This window comes from Rhincodon typus, chromosome 14, assembly GCF_021869965.1.
Source record: "Rhincodon typus isolate 14 chromosome 14, sRhiTyp1.1, whole genome shotgun sequence".
NCBI lineage: Eukaryota > Metazoa > Chordata > Chondrichthyes > Orectolobiformes > Rhincodontidae > Rhincodon > Rhincodon typus.
In genome coordinates, this window is record NC_063345.1 from 40,329,980 (window position 1) to 40,346,766 (window position 16,787).

A 16,787-nucleotide genomic window follows, 5' to 3' on the forward strand; every position below is an offset into this window, starting at 1 on the left:
AGATCCTTTGGTAGGATCAGGAGCTGAGAGTTCAGCTTCCTAGCCATCAGCAACTCAGTGCTAATGGGTGAGTGCATTTGGTTTTCTTCAAGACCTGATCCTGTCTTGAGATTCCCATGTGACTGTGTGACATGTTCAGATCCAGCACTGGCTGCAAATTGACTGAAACACTGTTTAGCAAAGTGTGGCCCATTGTCAAAAATTACCACATCAGGGATACTGTCTATTGCAAATATCTCATTAAGACTGAGAGAACCACATTCATTGTCATGCCATCAAACTTTTTAAACTTTATCTTCTGGAAGAATTAATGGATGACAATGACCGATTCCCTTCCATCATACAATCTATGCCACACATTCCCATGGTCAGGTGGAAAAGGTGTTTGTTATCAACAGCTATAATTGCTTTGGTTCATGGCTGACACAGATATCAATTGACCATTAGATCCTCAAAGTCCACGGAGATCCTACCAAGCCACATCACTTACCAAGCTCTGGCTCTGCACTTTATGATCTCCATGTGTCTCTGGTGTAGCTTGAAGTACAGTTGGAATGATAAGTTGTTTGTCATATATTAGTATGATACCCACAATTATAAACTGCTGCTGATGATCAAAATATGTTTTCATGGTAAATCTGTTGAATCTTTGATTTGGTCAACCTTATGCACAACACCAACAGAGATTAAGACACCCCTGATCCCTCAACAACTCCTGTCTTATCTGAATAAATTGATTGCAGCTTGCTGACCATTGTACCACCATGGGGTGAGTGTATGACTTGGTTTCATGAATAAACTCAATATCGTGCCTAGTAAGGTTGTCAGCCAACTCTCTGCAGACAGCATCTGCTGCCATTTGTAATTTTTATTTCAGTTATATGATTTCATAACCTCGTATGACAAAGCCAGAGTCTTTCTGTATTCCTGGAGGCATCTTTACCAGCTCCTTCTCATCCAGCTGGGAAACTAGAGAAACTATCCATTTCTGTGACCATTTTTTAAATAAGTATGTAGTCTGAACATCTCTTGCAAGTCCATGTAGCCAAGCATGCTCCCTCTTTAATCACAGCTCATCATGTTTCTGTGTAATAAATGCTCATTATGCATAATAGAGAGATTTGTGACTGCCATCTGGTTGCTCATCGAAAAGCACTGCTACTAAATCTATAGCTAAAGCATTGGCTGCTATGATGATTAGAAAGGATGGATTATAGTAGGCCAATACATTCATGGATATTAGCATATCCTCGATCCTACAATGCAGTCTCATGATACAGGTCACAACACCATCCTTGTGACTTCTAAGAGAATTGTCTCAGTAGTTCTGTGGTAGTTGCCAAGTCAGGCGAACATTTCACTAACTGGTTTACTGTCACGAAGAATCTTTGCTGATCCTGACTTATTTGATCTGAAACCTTGAATTAATATTTATTTTGCAGCCATTTACATTCCTATAGCTGTGCCCTGTGATGTATGCTTTCTATGGCAGTGACACATCATCAGAAATTTAATTAACATTTTAAACTTACTGCTTTTTCAGCCTGGATTACTACACTAAATCTCAACTCACCACCATTCCTACACACCTCCTCTCTACAGTGCAGCGTTTATCTCTTTTTTTGATTTACTAATTCTTCTCCAGGGTGACTAACGGTCTCCATTACATCACATTTCTTATGAGGTCTGAAATGCTTTTACCATTCTTTGGACTATTATTTTCTTTCTGAAGATTATCATGACAGTCCCTTTTGAAGGTTTTAAATCTTCTGCTCTTATCGGCTGCTGAGTGTGGCGCGTTGTATGCTACTTAAAGCCAAGTCTGAAGATCTCCCACCACTGCTCAACATGAAATATAAAGACAATTCAATTCTGCGCTGCTATCTACTATGTTGTATGGACAAGCCAGCTCACTACACTGTAGGAACTGCTGCTCATGATGAAAGTTGCTACCACCATCCTTTTTAGGTGTAGGAATCAATGGGGTTTGCATAGTCTAGTGTGATAAATGAAACCTTCCTGATTTAGCAAGAGTTTTTTGTAGTTAAGTATAGTTTATTGCATGTTAGCGACTAGTTACAGGTTACATTAATTTAACAGACAATGAGGACGACCAGATGTCAGGTCCTCACTCCTTCGAGATCTCCTAAACGGCTTTGTGCATTGGTCCATGTGATAATGCAATGGATGGTGCTTGTGGCACTCCTCAGTATTAATCCTTTCAGATACATACAATGCTACTTCTACAAAGTAATTACTTCCTTGTGGCTACAGTCATGGTGCACTATGCTCTCTCATCCTTTTCAATCTCCCTTCAGTCTTTGAAATTATTGCCACACTTTTCTCCTCAGCACCAATCATATGGAATTGGACTTGTCTAGCTTTACTCTTACTGATGAAGACAATCTCCTGTAATGGTTTCTCTCCACACTAAATACAGCTACCTTGAATGTCAGTCCACCCTTGTGCCACTTAATCTGTCCTTTCAGCTATTCTGTCAGGTTGAAGTTGACTGCTTGCAACTTTGTTGTCCCATTTCAGTAGAGGCTTTGTATCTTATCCTCACATCACAAAGACCAAATAATTCCACTTCTATCCCATTGACTGATTTCCTCCTCCGACCTCAGTGCATACTGTGCTGAAATCTTCAACTATGCCTTTTTTTACACTTCAGATTTAACTATTTTAATCCTCTTCTGATAGGCTGTCATGCTCAATAAGTTTCAGTTCCTTCAAAAATCTACAGTTTATATTCAAACACTCACCATGCCACGTTCACCTTTTGATTTGACTTTGTGCTCGCTGACTTACATTGAGTCTTGATGGAGTCAGAGTCATACAGCACAGAAACAGACCCTTCAGTCCAACCAGTCCATACCAAACATAATCCCAAACTAAACTAGACCCACCTGCCTGCTCCTGGCCCACATTCCTCCGAACCTTTCCTATTCATGTATTAATCAAAAAGTCTTTTAAATGTTGTAATTGTTCCCACATCCACCGCTTCCCCAGGAAGTTCATTCCACACACGAACCACCCTCTATGTAAAAAATTTGTCTCTTTTATGTCTTTTTTAAATCTCTTTCCTCTCACCTCAAAAATGTGCCCGCTAGCCTTCAAATCCCCAATCCTAAGGAAAAGACAACTACCATTAACTGTATCTATACCTCTCATTATTTTATAAGCGTCTATCAGGTCCCCTCTCAACCTCCTAAGCTCTAATGAAAAAAGACCCAGCCTATCCAGCCTTTCTTTATAACTCAAACTTTCCATACCTAGCAATGTCCTGGTAAACACTTCTGAACCCTCTCCAGCTTGATAATATGCTTCCAATAACTGGGCAACCAGAATTGGACACAGTATTCCAAAAGAGGCCTCACCAATGTCTTGTACAACCTCAACATGACTTCCCAACTCCTATACATAAAGGATTGAGCAATGAAGGTAAGTGTGCCAAGCACCTTTTTAACCACTCTGTCTATATGTGACGTACACTTCAAAGAATTATGTACCTGCACCCCACGGTGCCTCTGTTCTAAATCACTGTGCAAGGCCGTACCATTAACTGATCTCCAAATAACTTACAATTTTAAAATTCTCATCCTTCAATTCCTTTCCCACCTTAATTTACTACTAACGGAGCTGTCTTCACCATCTACACCCCTCCCCCAACCACTTCCCAAACTGTTTGATTCCCTGATCATGGCCTCTTGAGTATCCTCACTCACTTCAGACCAACATTGGTGGCCATGCTTTTAGCTGTCTAGGCAGTGACTTCTGGAAATATATTCCTTGACCCTACTCTCCTCTGATATCCATCTTTTGACCGAGCCTTTATATGTCCCTCCCAGTAAGTCACTTTTTGGCTTAGTCCCAAGTTTTGATTTTGAATATGTTCTTATAAAAAGTGTTGAACATTTTCTATATTGAAGGTCCTCCATTGATATAAATTATCTTTAATTACAATGAGGTAAACAAATGTGCAGCATTGCTGCTATTTATGATAGAATGCTGAGAATGACTGGTAGGAGGTTTGGGAGCCATTGATGGACGTTATGGGAAGGTGGTAAATGCAAGGCCACTGTATTTTCAAGATGTGTGCTCAATCTTGTCATAAGTAATTACTGTTCTGTGCATTAACAAGAGACCAGCCTAAGGCATTAGCTTTTTTTTATATACTATTGGTTTTGTGTTAGTGTTCTACATTTTTCAAGTTAACCGTTTTTATGCAAGTATTATGACACTTAAAAAGATTAGAAAGGGCAATTGATCCTTATAGTGAAATCTCTTCTTTATTTAAGAATTTATACATCAGCCTATTTTAAGATGCCAATCATCAACAGTCAAGTTTATATTAATTTATTTTAATCATTTTGAGGATTAGCCTTTTTTTTTCGGTGTTGCTGGAGAGAGCACACTGCAATTTTATTTCAAGAATTAGGAGCTCTTAAGTGGTGACATGAGGCAAATTATTTCCATAATGTTTACAAGTTGCCATTTTTATTTCTGCTTTAGTTTTTAACAATAAATTCTGGTATCTCCCTCAATACACATGCACTACGATTCTACTAGCAATATTTCAAGCAACCTTATCTGCTCTGATTGTTTTTGCAACTTTGGATAACTTTGCAAAATAGTTATACATAGAATGTCATGAATTCATAAAGAGTATTATATTATTCTGCATTTCCTGTGTTGTTCTGGCAATTCTGCTGTGGGAAGAGATGATGGGAAGGATGAAGAGAACAGAGGCATGTTACAAGAATCTGGCTTTCTTCCCTTTCCGATAATATATTGGACCAGGATCACCACTTCAGTTCTTCCCAGAGCTGTGGTGTGTTTTCCTCTAGAGAGGTAGAAAGAATTGTTTCCTCATATCTCAACAACTGTATGGTAGCAACTGGTTATGTACTGAAATAGTAATATGGAGGCCTGGAAAAACAATCCAGAAATATGAGTTTTAATCTATGGTGATTGTGAATTTTAATTTCAGTTAACTTAAAGAAAACCTAGTGCTAGAGATGAGAGTGAAACCATTGCATTGTCATAGCAATCCAACTGATTCACTGATCTACTTTGAGTAGAAAGTACCTTGACCTTACCCAGTCCGTGTGACATCAAACTTGCAACAATATGCTTGACTCTTCATAACTATAATATATGATTGTAGAAAAGAAAGGTATAGCGATGGGCAATAAATGCCAGCATTGGCAGCAACACTGACATTCTGTGACAGCATTAAAAGAAAAACCGTCCTCAGCCGGCACAGTATTGTCTTGTGCAATCAAAATCACTGCAGCTTTGAATTTATTTGCTTCTATCTCCTCCCTGGCAACCTCAAGGGAGGTCAGTAACATCAGTCTGTCTTGCAGTCATGCTTGCACTAAACAGGTGACTGACACTTTGCTACATCATATGCTTTTCTTACTTTCCCCATGAGCAGGCAAGCTCTGTGGTTCACACAAATTAGAGGAATCCCACCAGTCCAAGTACAACTGATTGCACTGAGGCTCCTCTGCTAGCTCTTTCAGACTCCCTCACATGCCTTCATGAATCAGAGGGACTTTTATTCCATTTATACGTAACTGTGGTCTCATACCAACAAGACATCACATAAAACTGTACCTGCTTTCCTGACAGCTGTCAAATGTCTCTACATTGCACGTAATTTATGCCTTACTATTCCCTATTCACTTATTCGTGTAATCAATGAAAATCACTCCCTTTCCATTTCCTTATCCTGCTAAAACGGTTTATTTCCAGGAATAACATTAATGACACACTACATTAATTTAAAAGGAAATGTGCATGAAAATCTGGTTTACAGGGAGCTGAACATTGTGATAGACTTTATCCAATTACTTGCCCCACTGAGTTTTTTTTTAACCAACTATCAAGGTCACATGCTCTTGTCCATAGTCCAGTTTTGGAAAGAAACAGTATGTATCCAAAATGCCTCCAAGATTTGCTGCTGTGGGATGGACCACTGTGACCGGGACCTTCTGGCTACTGGTGGAGTTTAGTAATTAGAAAACTGGAAAATAGCTCAATGCCATGCTCCCAATACATTTAAAGCTGATGGCTCCAAATTTCCCCACTGTCTTCAGCCAAGGGAGGGTCCAGCACAGATTTATCATAATGTTAATACAAAATTGGCTGTGCAGAACTTTCAAGAAACATCACTCTATGCAATAAACAAGAATGGTGGAAGTAGGGAATAGCATTATTAACTTTCTTTGTATTAATATATCGGGCCTATATCTTCTTGTGGTGAAAATGCAGTTTTACCTCTGAGGAGATGCTCTGGGCTACTGAGGGAGGGAGGGAGGGAGACCTGGAAAAACAAGTCTTCAACATTCTTTTCTGATCTTCATCCCCCAATAAATAAACTGGGACAAGGATTTGGAGCCTCTTGTGCAATGCTTTCCCTGTTAACAATAATTGTTTTAGTTTTGGAAAGCGTGGGATGACTGCCAGTGACTACAAGATGAAAGACCACCCTCCGTAACATACATTATACTGAAGCTGGTGACTGACTCCATGAATGTTTCAATGACTCTAAAATGCCTGCTTCTGCGGCGCAAGAATGCAAGTGTGGGCTTGCAAACTGCTCCTTTTCCATACTCTTTAACTAAATGCTGGTGGGAATGGGAGTGGGAACTCCCCATAAAAGACCTGCCCACTTTCATTTCCAGCTGCTGGGACAGGAAGATCAGGCCTCCCTCAACATCACAGTCTTCACCAGTGGGGTCCAGCACAGATGGTTAGGGGACTCCAGAGGTAATGGATAAGCACTAACTTAATGCAACTATTATGATAGCTCTCAAATTGCTTCAATTCATTTAGAAAGTCTTCTAACTCTAGTTTGTTATAATTAATAGTGAAAGAAAATAACATCCGATTGATTCTGACAAGTTCTTGTCCAGTCCTCCAAAAGACCTGATTGATGGATAGCGACAGCTCTCACTTCAAGTGCAAAAGGCTGAGTTTCTTGTGAAGCAGTAACAAGCTGTCCCATGGGTTGAAATGCTGTCAGCTTAAAACAATCCCTCTCTTCATACTGTGCACATACTTAACAACCTGTACCTTATCTCAGAATGCCAGCCAGTGTGCTTGGTGAATGTCTTTCATTTCATCGTGTTACTCCATGAATCCTATTATACAACACTAACTGGTCTGAATAAGTAACTATTCATTGAACCTTCTAGGATGAAAAACTAAAACTAGAAGGAATACTTTCGACAAAAAGTTCCATGTGCCTTTTTAAATCCTGTATTTTTAAGATGTACCGATGTTTTTGTTTTGGATCTTTCCACCTTATTCTGGGCCAGCATTCCACATTCTGAGATCCAGCTGATTCAGAATTCCCCAAATATCCCTAAAACCTTATTACTGATTTCAGTCGGAACCTGGAATCAATGAAGAGTAACTTTGTAAGTGTGAATTAGATAGTTTTTTTTGATGAAAGAAGTGATCAAGATGTATAAAACATAAACCGCGTAATTATACTTTTTGATCTTTGGTACAGAGCTGATTCATTCACTTTGACCCTATATATTCCCAAGCCTCCCTACCTGACCACAAGAGAAATTATTATTAGCCAAAAATGCAACAGCAGCTTGACTAAAGAAGCTCTGGAAGCTTTCCCAGCAGGAACTCGAAAGCTTCATCTTCTAATGACATTATAATAATATAATAAAAAGGCACATAAAACATGACTTTCCAGATGGTGCACACTCTACAACATTGCAGTCACTGAGGATGGTAATGAAGATCCAAAATAAGGGGATTATGCAAGGACACGATTCCAAATAAAAAGCAGAAGCGGAAAGACATATAATGAAGACTATGTATACAATTATGTGTGTGTAATATATATATAAAAAATGAACATGTTTTTGTGTCATTTTTAAAAAATATTGGCTGTTGACAAATGTCTAATCTAAATTTTAGATTACTAGCTGAATCTTCACAGCTAAAATAACTTAATTGAAACAAATAAAACAGACATACAAACAAGAATGAGCTTAGGAAAGAATTGAATCTGGAGCAGATCTGAAAGAAATCAGGAGCATGGGGTGAAGATAAATTGAGGCTCAGGCTCAGAACTTATCACTTGAAGAGAATCAAGAGTTGAAGCAGACACGGCCACTGAAAAAAAAATGTAAAAGAAAAATCAGTCTGTGACATTACGCCAAGGCTGAGAGTTAACTGGCTCATGACTATTCATGCTGTGTTTCCCTTTCTCAAGTTAGCAGTTTAGTCTATGTGGCTGGAAAATTAACAAAAGGGTTAGGTAAAGCATTCATTTTCCCATGATTTTTAAGTGGTGTCAGTAGAAGGGGAGTGAGTTGGTACTGAGTATTTCTCTTTCTTTTAAATAGTAAAGTTTATTATTAGCAAGGTTTACTGTCTAATAAGATGAGGAATGGCAGTCGATAAACAGTCAGCTGATTTGGTCCACATTTGAAACAAAACCAGAAATTGCTAGAAAAGTTCAGCAGGCGTGGCTGCATCTATGGAGAGAAATCAGAGTTAGTGTAACAGGTCCAGTGACCTTTCTTCAGAATTTTTTTTTACATAAAGATGAATATGGACCTCCAATGAGAATTTAGGGAGCTGGTTAGCAAATTAGCAGGCAAGAGCTCAAAAGTAGTAATCTCCAGTTACTCCTGATACAAATGAATTTAGAATTAAGATGAAGCAGATGAATGTTAGCTGAAAAAATAATGCAAGAGTGAAGGATTTAGATTCTGGAGACATTCAGGAGAGCTGTAAATTGAGCAGGAACCAATTTCCTTACAGGACAACTCACAATTGGGGGAGATTTAAATGAACTTGGCAGGGGTGTGAAAACCAGGAGATAATATCCAAGGGGAATCCCAAACTGCCCAGAATACTGGGGGGCTGGGTGGGGGGGAGAAAGAGAGAGAGAGAGAGAGAGTGAGAGCTACAGTAAGAAATTAAGTTATTAGAGTGGGTTCAGAATAAGGGGAGAAGTCATAAAGTGTAAATTAGGGTTATTGCGCATGTATGAGAAAAGGCAGAGTGGGATAAATTATAAATCTGTCGCAGGTGCAGATAGCCATTTGGAAACATGATGACGTGGGCTATGATGGAGACCTAGCCCAAAGACGGACAGACAGGGTGTTAATTATTCTTGGATACATATGTCTGGATATGGCAGCATGTTTTGGTGCAAAAATGCAGCACAAAATCAGATTCTGTCCAACACACCATTTTTATCTGTTGGTGTGGGTTTATGGGAGTGCATTGAAAGTATTCTTCCTGTGAGAATACGTGAAAAAATTGGAAAGCCTGAGGAGGATTCAGAAGCATTTTGAAAAGTAAACGTAAAATGTTTGTTCACCTTAAAATATCACTTTAGGTGCTGTATAATAATGCAGATTTTAATACAGTGATTCATCATTGGAATCTGACCTGTAAAGGTAAGTTCATCCTTGTATTGATCAGTCTTGTGTATATTTTCATACATTAGTGGTTTTCCAATGGAAAAGACATCAAAATGCAGTGAAAAATGTAACATAATGACCGGAAAGCCTGTCTGTGATGTCATCCTCTGTACTGTGATATAAATGGCACTCGCTGATGTTCTTTAAACTGGAGCTCCTGCCACTGCAGAAAGTACAGAAAGTTGGTGGCACTGACATCATTGATGTGCACCTGGAACAGGACGTTGGCACCTACTTTGCCAATATGCACATACATGGTGTAACTGATGTCATTGTTGTGCTTACAGGCCCATTCATTGTTCCACTAGGGCTTATCATTCTAGTGCCTGGTCTATTGTGCTGCTCAGCTCACTGCCTTGCTGTGAGTTTTGCGTGCCACCCTACTACCCTGCTGCCCTCGCAGCACTTGGCTTGCCACTTGCTGCGAACATGACGTTAAATCCTACTTTGACACTGTGCTCACTGCTCTGCCACACCCCTAGTCTTGTGTAGAGATTGCAATCTTGAACCATTATATTAAGCTGGATGATTAAGATTATGCACCATTTATCTATGTTTAATACTCTGCACATGAGAGAAATATTTCAAAAATAACATGGTGGCCGGGTGAGGGCTGCAGGGTTGAACTTTCTCATGATAGCTATGATGAAGATTCACAGCATGAAGGGGGCCTCTTTAAACAGCTTTCCTTCAAACCTGACAGTCCCTCTGGCAGCCTTTTGAATTCTTTCTTGGGTTGGCCCGTTTACAGCCCTCATGCATCCACGCTGTGAAGATCCTGTCCTTCCTAGCCCTTCCTCCCAAGTAGGGTAGGCTGTTCCAGGAATTTTCCCGACTCTCACCGCCCACCTTGAGGATGAAATCCAGCTCAGAATATCCAAAGTCAGAATTAGCTTTACTATTTCAGTTAAACAAACAAGTACATGTTTCTGATCTGCAGCCTGAATACAAATTAAATACCAAATTTATTCAACCAGTATTTGTTTAGCAACAGCCCAAGTTGGTGCATTTGTAAGGACACCTCTTCAATTATGTTCTGAATAATTAGTTGTACATTACATGGCATAACATTTGTGTCCTTATAAAACAGTATGTCACAAGTGTTCCAACATTTTGTGAGCAACACCGTATATATTAACTCACGTAATAATCTTATCACAAATTTCCAACGGGAACTCAGAAGTTGGGTAGCTGAGCAAAAATGGTAATCAGAATTTGGGGAGGAACTTGGATCTGCCAAGTTTCTGTTCTGAACTTGGCAACAATCAAATTTTTGGTCAAATCTTCCATCATTCCATCACCAGGATCGTTTGAATGCAATTCCAAAAGCTCCTATCATTGCATCAACGATTGAAGGTCTTCTTTGGCCACAGTCATAGTTTACAGGCAACAGGTAAATTCAAATTTTTATGCAAGTCTCTCATTTTAGTTTCTTTCAAAAACAGCTCAGCCACCCAATAATTTTTTTTTGTGCATGTCACTATATTTAGCCATAACTCTTTTCATTACAGGTTTGTACAATTCCATTGACAGTTGGATGATTGTCCCCAACATTAAGCAAAACCATTACACTGTGCATGGACTTCAGGCTGGGACCAGATATATCTTTATTGTGAAGGCAATTAACCAGGCTGGCAGTCGCATCAGTGAACCAACCAGATTGAAAACTAACAGTAAGTTGTTCTTTTTTATTGCTTTCTCATGTTGTTTGCTCAAGATTGCACTGTTAATTAACAAGATGGAAATCATGTACTGACGATTAATAAACTTCATGATGGTAGTTAACAAATTAGTAACTCTAAGTCTGATTTCATACAGTTGTTTGGTTATAAGACATCTTGGATTGATGTCTCTCATTTGGTTACTTTTAAGTAATAGTTAGGCTTTGAAAAAATGGATAAAGACAGCACAAAACTAAAACATTTTTATTTCAATGTCAGCATACTAATCCCAGCTAGATGCGCAGGAGACATCGTAAATTTAGCACTAAGAAATCCTTGGTTAGAGGAGAAAAATATATTTTGTTTCTCCTCCACTTGTCTATTTCGTAATTTCTGCTAGCTGATAATTGAGCGAGGATTAGAACTGGAATTAGCCTCCAGGGCCTTGCAAAAGCCACTTTGCAAGGCTTACTTGTTATCATTTAGTTCCATGTCTACTCTTATTGGAATGTGTTGTGGTAATATAATAATCAAAATACATTTAATTTGCTCTTGCAGTGCAATGGTTACCATGTTTGTGTTACATTCCTTTGTGTGCTGTTTAAATGCAATTAACAGATTTATTGCATTACAGTTGCACACAAAGGGATTTTATATTAATAGACTATTCCATGTGCAGCTAGAAGAAAATGAAAACTCTCAGCAAATGTTTCTCATCAGGACCTTGTATAACAAGATTCAAAGAAAAGTAAACTGTTATGTTTGTCTATTTCCATTTGAAAAGTCTCCTTCTCACAGTGAATTTAATGATGCCTTTGATTACTTTATTCAGGAACTGCTGCATTAGTGTTTACAATTTGCGTCAAATTTCAGTGTACAAAAAAGTACAGCGCAGAAAAAGACCTTTCATCCATAAGGCAAAAATGGGTGAAATCCGACAGCGTGCGGGAAATGAATTTATGCGTCCAGATTAAATGATTACACTGAAACACTTTTGAACCATGTGTAGATAATGACTAGTCTTCCTTGTTGCTTAAAGCAATTTTTTTTTAAATAGAAAGAGATTGGAAAATCTTTTTGTTTCCATCTTCCTCTCTTTTTTGAAGAAGTTAATGGTGACTCATTATTCTTTATATGCAAGTATTTGCCAGCTGTTCGATCTTGAGATGTTGTAATCTAAACCAATTCTGTACTTAGCTGATTGCCAAATGTCACACATTCCTAAGACAGCCACTTAGTATGTAGTAGAAATAGGCATCAGGGTTTATTCCTCTTTAGTCAAGGTCATGGAGGCCAATTTCTGCATCTCAATTTTTGCTACAGCTGAAACTAAATATTACAGCTCAAAATAAGGATCAAACCTTGGATACATTGATTTGTGTGTAACTAACTAATACATTGGAAAGTGCTAATAACCATTTGGATGTTAAAGAAGTTTAACTGCCTGTATAAACATTCAGTAACTCCATATAGAAAATAAATGGTTCTGAGTTCAGGAAGGTGTAAATTTTAATCCCTGATCAATGCTGAATTAAAAATGATTTCAGTCAGGGTGCTATAATTTGAATCCATGTCCACTAAATTGAGATGGTGAGAAGCTAGAGTTCTGCGTTCAATGAATCTCAAACTTAAGGGCACCTGCAAAACAACTTGCATCTTTATTCGTGCCATGAGCGGAAAAAAAATCACAAATTGCTTCCCAGCCAATGTAGCACTTTTGAAAGGCAGTCACTGGTGTAAATTTGGAACTGTTTCAGCTGTCATGCTCTTTGTATTCAAATTACCTGGTGACACTTGACACTTGGGGTAACAAAGGAAAGAAGGTTGCTTGGACTAGAAGATTCTCATGCCAGGTTGACCCATGGTTCTGGAGGTAGTCACTGAAATGCTGAAGGTGTATTATACTGGCGGAAGTGCCATTTGCAGATGGATCAAATAAACAGACTGCTCTCTCCAATAGATGTGAAAGATCCCTTGGCAGCACTTGAAGATGGTTCAAGGGATTATGGGTATTCCCATGACATCTGGCTCAAAACCTGTCACTCAACAAGATACTCTAAACAGATTAAAAACCAAAAGAATTGTGGATGCTGTAAATCAGGAACATTCCTGAGAAACATTCCTCAGAATTCAGGTCACTGGACCCGAAACGTTAACTCTGTTTTTGCCTCCAAAGATGCTGCCAGACCTGCTGAGCTTTTCCAGCAACTTTGTTTTTGTTACTGTAAACAGATTACCTGGTTACGTATTTCTTTGCAATATTTGAGACCTTACTGGGTGGAATGTGGTGAAGGCCAGTTTAATTGTAAGAGAATTTAAAAGGGAATTAGGCTTTTATGTGGAAAGGAGTAACATTCAGGGCTATGGGACAAGATGGGAGAATAGCCCTGCTCTGGATGAAATACTTTTGCAGAAAAGCCATTTGGGGATAACGGGTATGTTCCTCAGGCCATTAAATATGTCAGGACATTGTTCCTCTTTTTTATTGTATTAGACTTGGCATTGTAAGAAAAACTCATCATGAGATACTTGACCATTAAATTTAAAAACACCAAGGATATGGATGATATAGGACATGAAGAAATAGATAGCAACATCCTGAAAAATGTCCATATTAAAGAGAAGGAGGTGCTGGACATCTTAAAATGCATGACGGTGGATAAATCCCTGGGACATGATCAGGTGTACTCTAGAACTCTGTGGGAAGCTAAGGAAGTGATTGCTGGGCTCCTCGCTGAGATATTTGTATCATCGATAGTCACAGGTGACGTGCCTAAAGACTATTTAAGAAAGCTGGTAAGGAATAGCGAGGGAACTGCAGACCAGTGAGCCCGACATCGGTGGTGGGCAAGTTGTTGGAGGGAATCCTGATGGACAGGATTTACATGTATTTGGAAAGGCAGGGACTGATTAGGGATAGTCAATATGACTTTGTGTGTAGGAACTCATGTCTCACTAACTTAATGAAGTTTTTTTGAAGAAATAACAAAGAGGATTGATGTGGGCAGAGCTGTGGACGTGATGTATGTAGACTTCAGTAAGACGTTCAACAAGCTTCCTCATGGTAGACTGGTTAGCAAGGTTAGATCACATGGAATACAGGGAGAACTACCATTTGGATACAGAACTGGCTCAAAGGTTCAAGACAGAAGGTGGTTGTGGAGGGTTGCTTTTCAGACTAGAGGCCTGTGACCAGTGGTGTGCCACAAGGATCGGTGCTGGGTCCACTACTTTTCTTCGTTTATCTGCATGATTTGAATGTGAACATAGTTATGGTTAGTAAGCTTGCAGATGACACCAAAATCGATGGTGTAGTGGACAGCGAAGAAGTTTACCTCTGAGTACAATGGGATCTTGATCAGATGGCCAATGGGCCCAGGAGTAGCAGGTGGAGTTAATTAGATAAATGTGAGGTGTTGTATTTTGGAAAGGCAAATCAGGGCAGGACATATACACCTAGTGGTAAGGTCCTGGGGAATGTTGCTGAACAAAGAAACCTTGGAGTGCAGGTTCATAGTTCTTTGAAAGCGGAATCGCATGGAGATAGGATAGTCAAGAAGGCATTTGGTATGCTGCCTTTATTGGACAACGCATTGAGTATAGGAGTTGGAGGTCATGTTGCGACTGCACAGGACATTGGTTAGGCTGCTTTTGGAATACTGTGTGCAAGTCTGGTCTCCGTGATAAAGGAAGAATGTTGTGAAACTTAAAAGGGTTCAGAAAGGATTTACAAGGATGTTGCCAGGGTTGAAGGGTTTAAGCTATAGGGAGAGGCTGAATAGGCTGGGCCTATTTTCCCTACAGCATCGAAGGATGAAGGGTGACCTTATAGAGGTTTATAAAGTCATGAGGGGCATATGTACAGTAAATAGACAAGGTTTTATTCCCCGCGGTGGGGAGTTAAAAACTAGAGGGCATAGGTTTAAGGTGAGAGGGGAAAGATTTAAAAGGGATCTAAGGGGCAACTTTTTCATGACGGTGGTGTGTGTATGGAATGAGCTGCCAGAGGAGCAAGTGGTGGAGGCTGGTGGGTACAATTACAACATTTTAAAAGCATCTGGATGGTTATATGAGTAGGAAGGGTTTAGAGGTATTTGGGCCAAATGCTGGCAAATGATTTATCTAGGATATCTGGTCAGCATAGACGAGTTGGACCGAAGGGTCTGTTTCCATGTTGTACATCCCTATGACTCTACAACTCTATAACTGTAAATCTATCACAGTTTATCGTTGTCTTAATTTTGATTAAATCAAATTACATCTATTTTCAAGAACAAACCAGTTTATCATCAGACTAAATTAATTATAATAATGTTGACTTAGTGAAAAATAATTCTTAAGACCTTCTTTTGGTCTTACCCAGCCTTCCCCAAAACCACCCCCCATCCCCAAACCCAATTTCATCTACAATACAAAAGAAATATTACATGATAAGAGAGAGTTTGGATAGTATTAAATAGTATAAATAATAGAAGAATGAAACAGCAAGAGCTAGATAACAAACAGCAATTTACTTTTTCCACTCGGGTACATACCAAATTAATAGGGTAAAGAATTTAAATCACGAGGGAACAAAGAAATGTAAGACTAAGTCAACAGAGCAGAAGGACAGTCAGGGGTGTTTGTCCCAAGTAAATCATCTTTACAACAGGGCATGGAGTAGTAGGAATAAATTCAATGAATTACAGGCACAAATGCAATTTGGAGGGTATGGCATGGTGGTCATAACTAATACATGGCTGTGAGGAGGAACTGAACAGGAACAAATCTTGTTAAGGTCTACAGGAAAGATGAGGAAACTGGCAGAGGAGGAGGAGTAGCAGCCTTGGTAATTAGGGATACAATCATTTCACTGATGAAAAGGAGGTTATCATTTCAATGATAATGAGGTAAGCAGGCAGTGGAGACTATGTAGATAGAATTAAGTAGGAAAGAAATTGTAGTGGAAGCTGTGTATAGAAATGGGTACCCTTTAAATTTGCCATTTAGACTTTGGATTCACTGGGGTTAGGGTGAATCATTGACTTCCTGCCTGCCCTTGCTGCATGATTGTCTGGGTGCCTCACCCCTGAATATCTAATTAACTAACCACTACACGTCCATGACCAGCCATCCTGCAGCAGGACAGACTTACCAGAGGTTGTAAAACCACGTATACAGTCAGGAAGGAGTCGCACCGGGAGTTCTCAACATTGACACCAGACCCTGTGCAGTCTCATGGTATCGAGTAACATGAGGACAGACGAGGGTGTTTGGCCCAAATAAATCATCTTTACAACAGTGCATAGAGTATTACGGGGACAAAAATGACTTACAGGAACAAATGCAATTTTCCATTATTTCTCATTTCCCATTCATGATTTATGTACTTTGCACTATTAACTTTCTGTGGCCTCTCCATCCCACCATTGGTATTAAACCAGTAGTAGATGTATTTTTCACCACACAGGAAGCACAACAAGCAAACATTTTTTTAAAAAAAAGTGATTCTGTGATCTCTCAGAATGTGTCTGTTGTTCAGAGACACTCAGTGTCTGATGAAGGAACCCAGAATTCAGAAAAGGTAGGAAGGTGGTGGGAGAACTCACTGAGAGCACCAGCTTCACTTTGTGAACACCCATATTCCACACTGTCCCCACCCCATTAAACTCCT

The 16,787-nt window shown here is 39.3% G+C and overlaps 1 protein-coding gene across 6 annotated transcripts in view; it reads left to right on the top strand.

Moving 5' to 3' along the window:
* mid2 (midline 2) overlaps positions 1-16,787 on the top strand; it is a 220,743-nt gene that overhangs the window by 197,134 nt on the left and 6,822 nt on the right. For all 6 annotated transcript variants that reach the window (XM_048605343.1, XM_048605342.1, XM_048605348.1 and 3 more), the window contains one exon: positions 10,985-11,146. In XM_048605343.1, the coding sequence (XP_048461300.1) occupies positions 10,985-11,146 (162 nt within the window). The remainder of the gene's footprint in view (positions 1-10,984; positions 11,147-16,787) is intronic.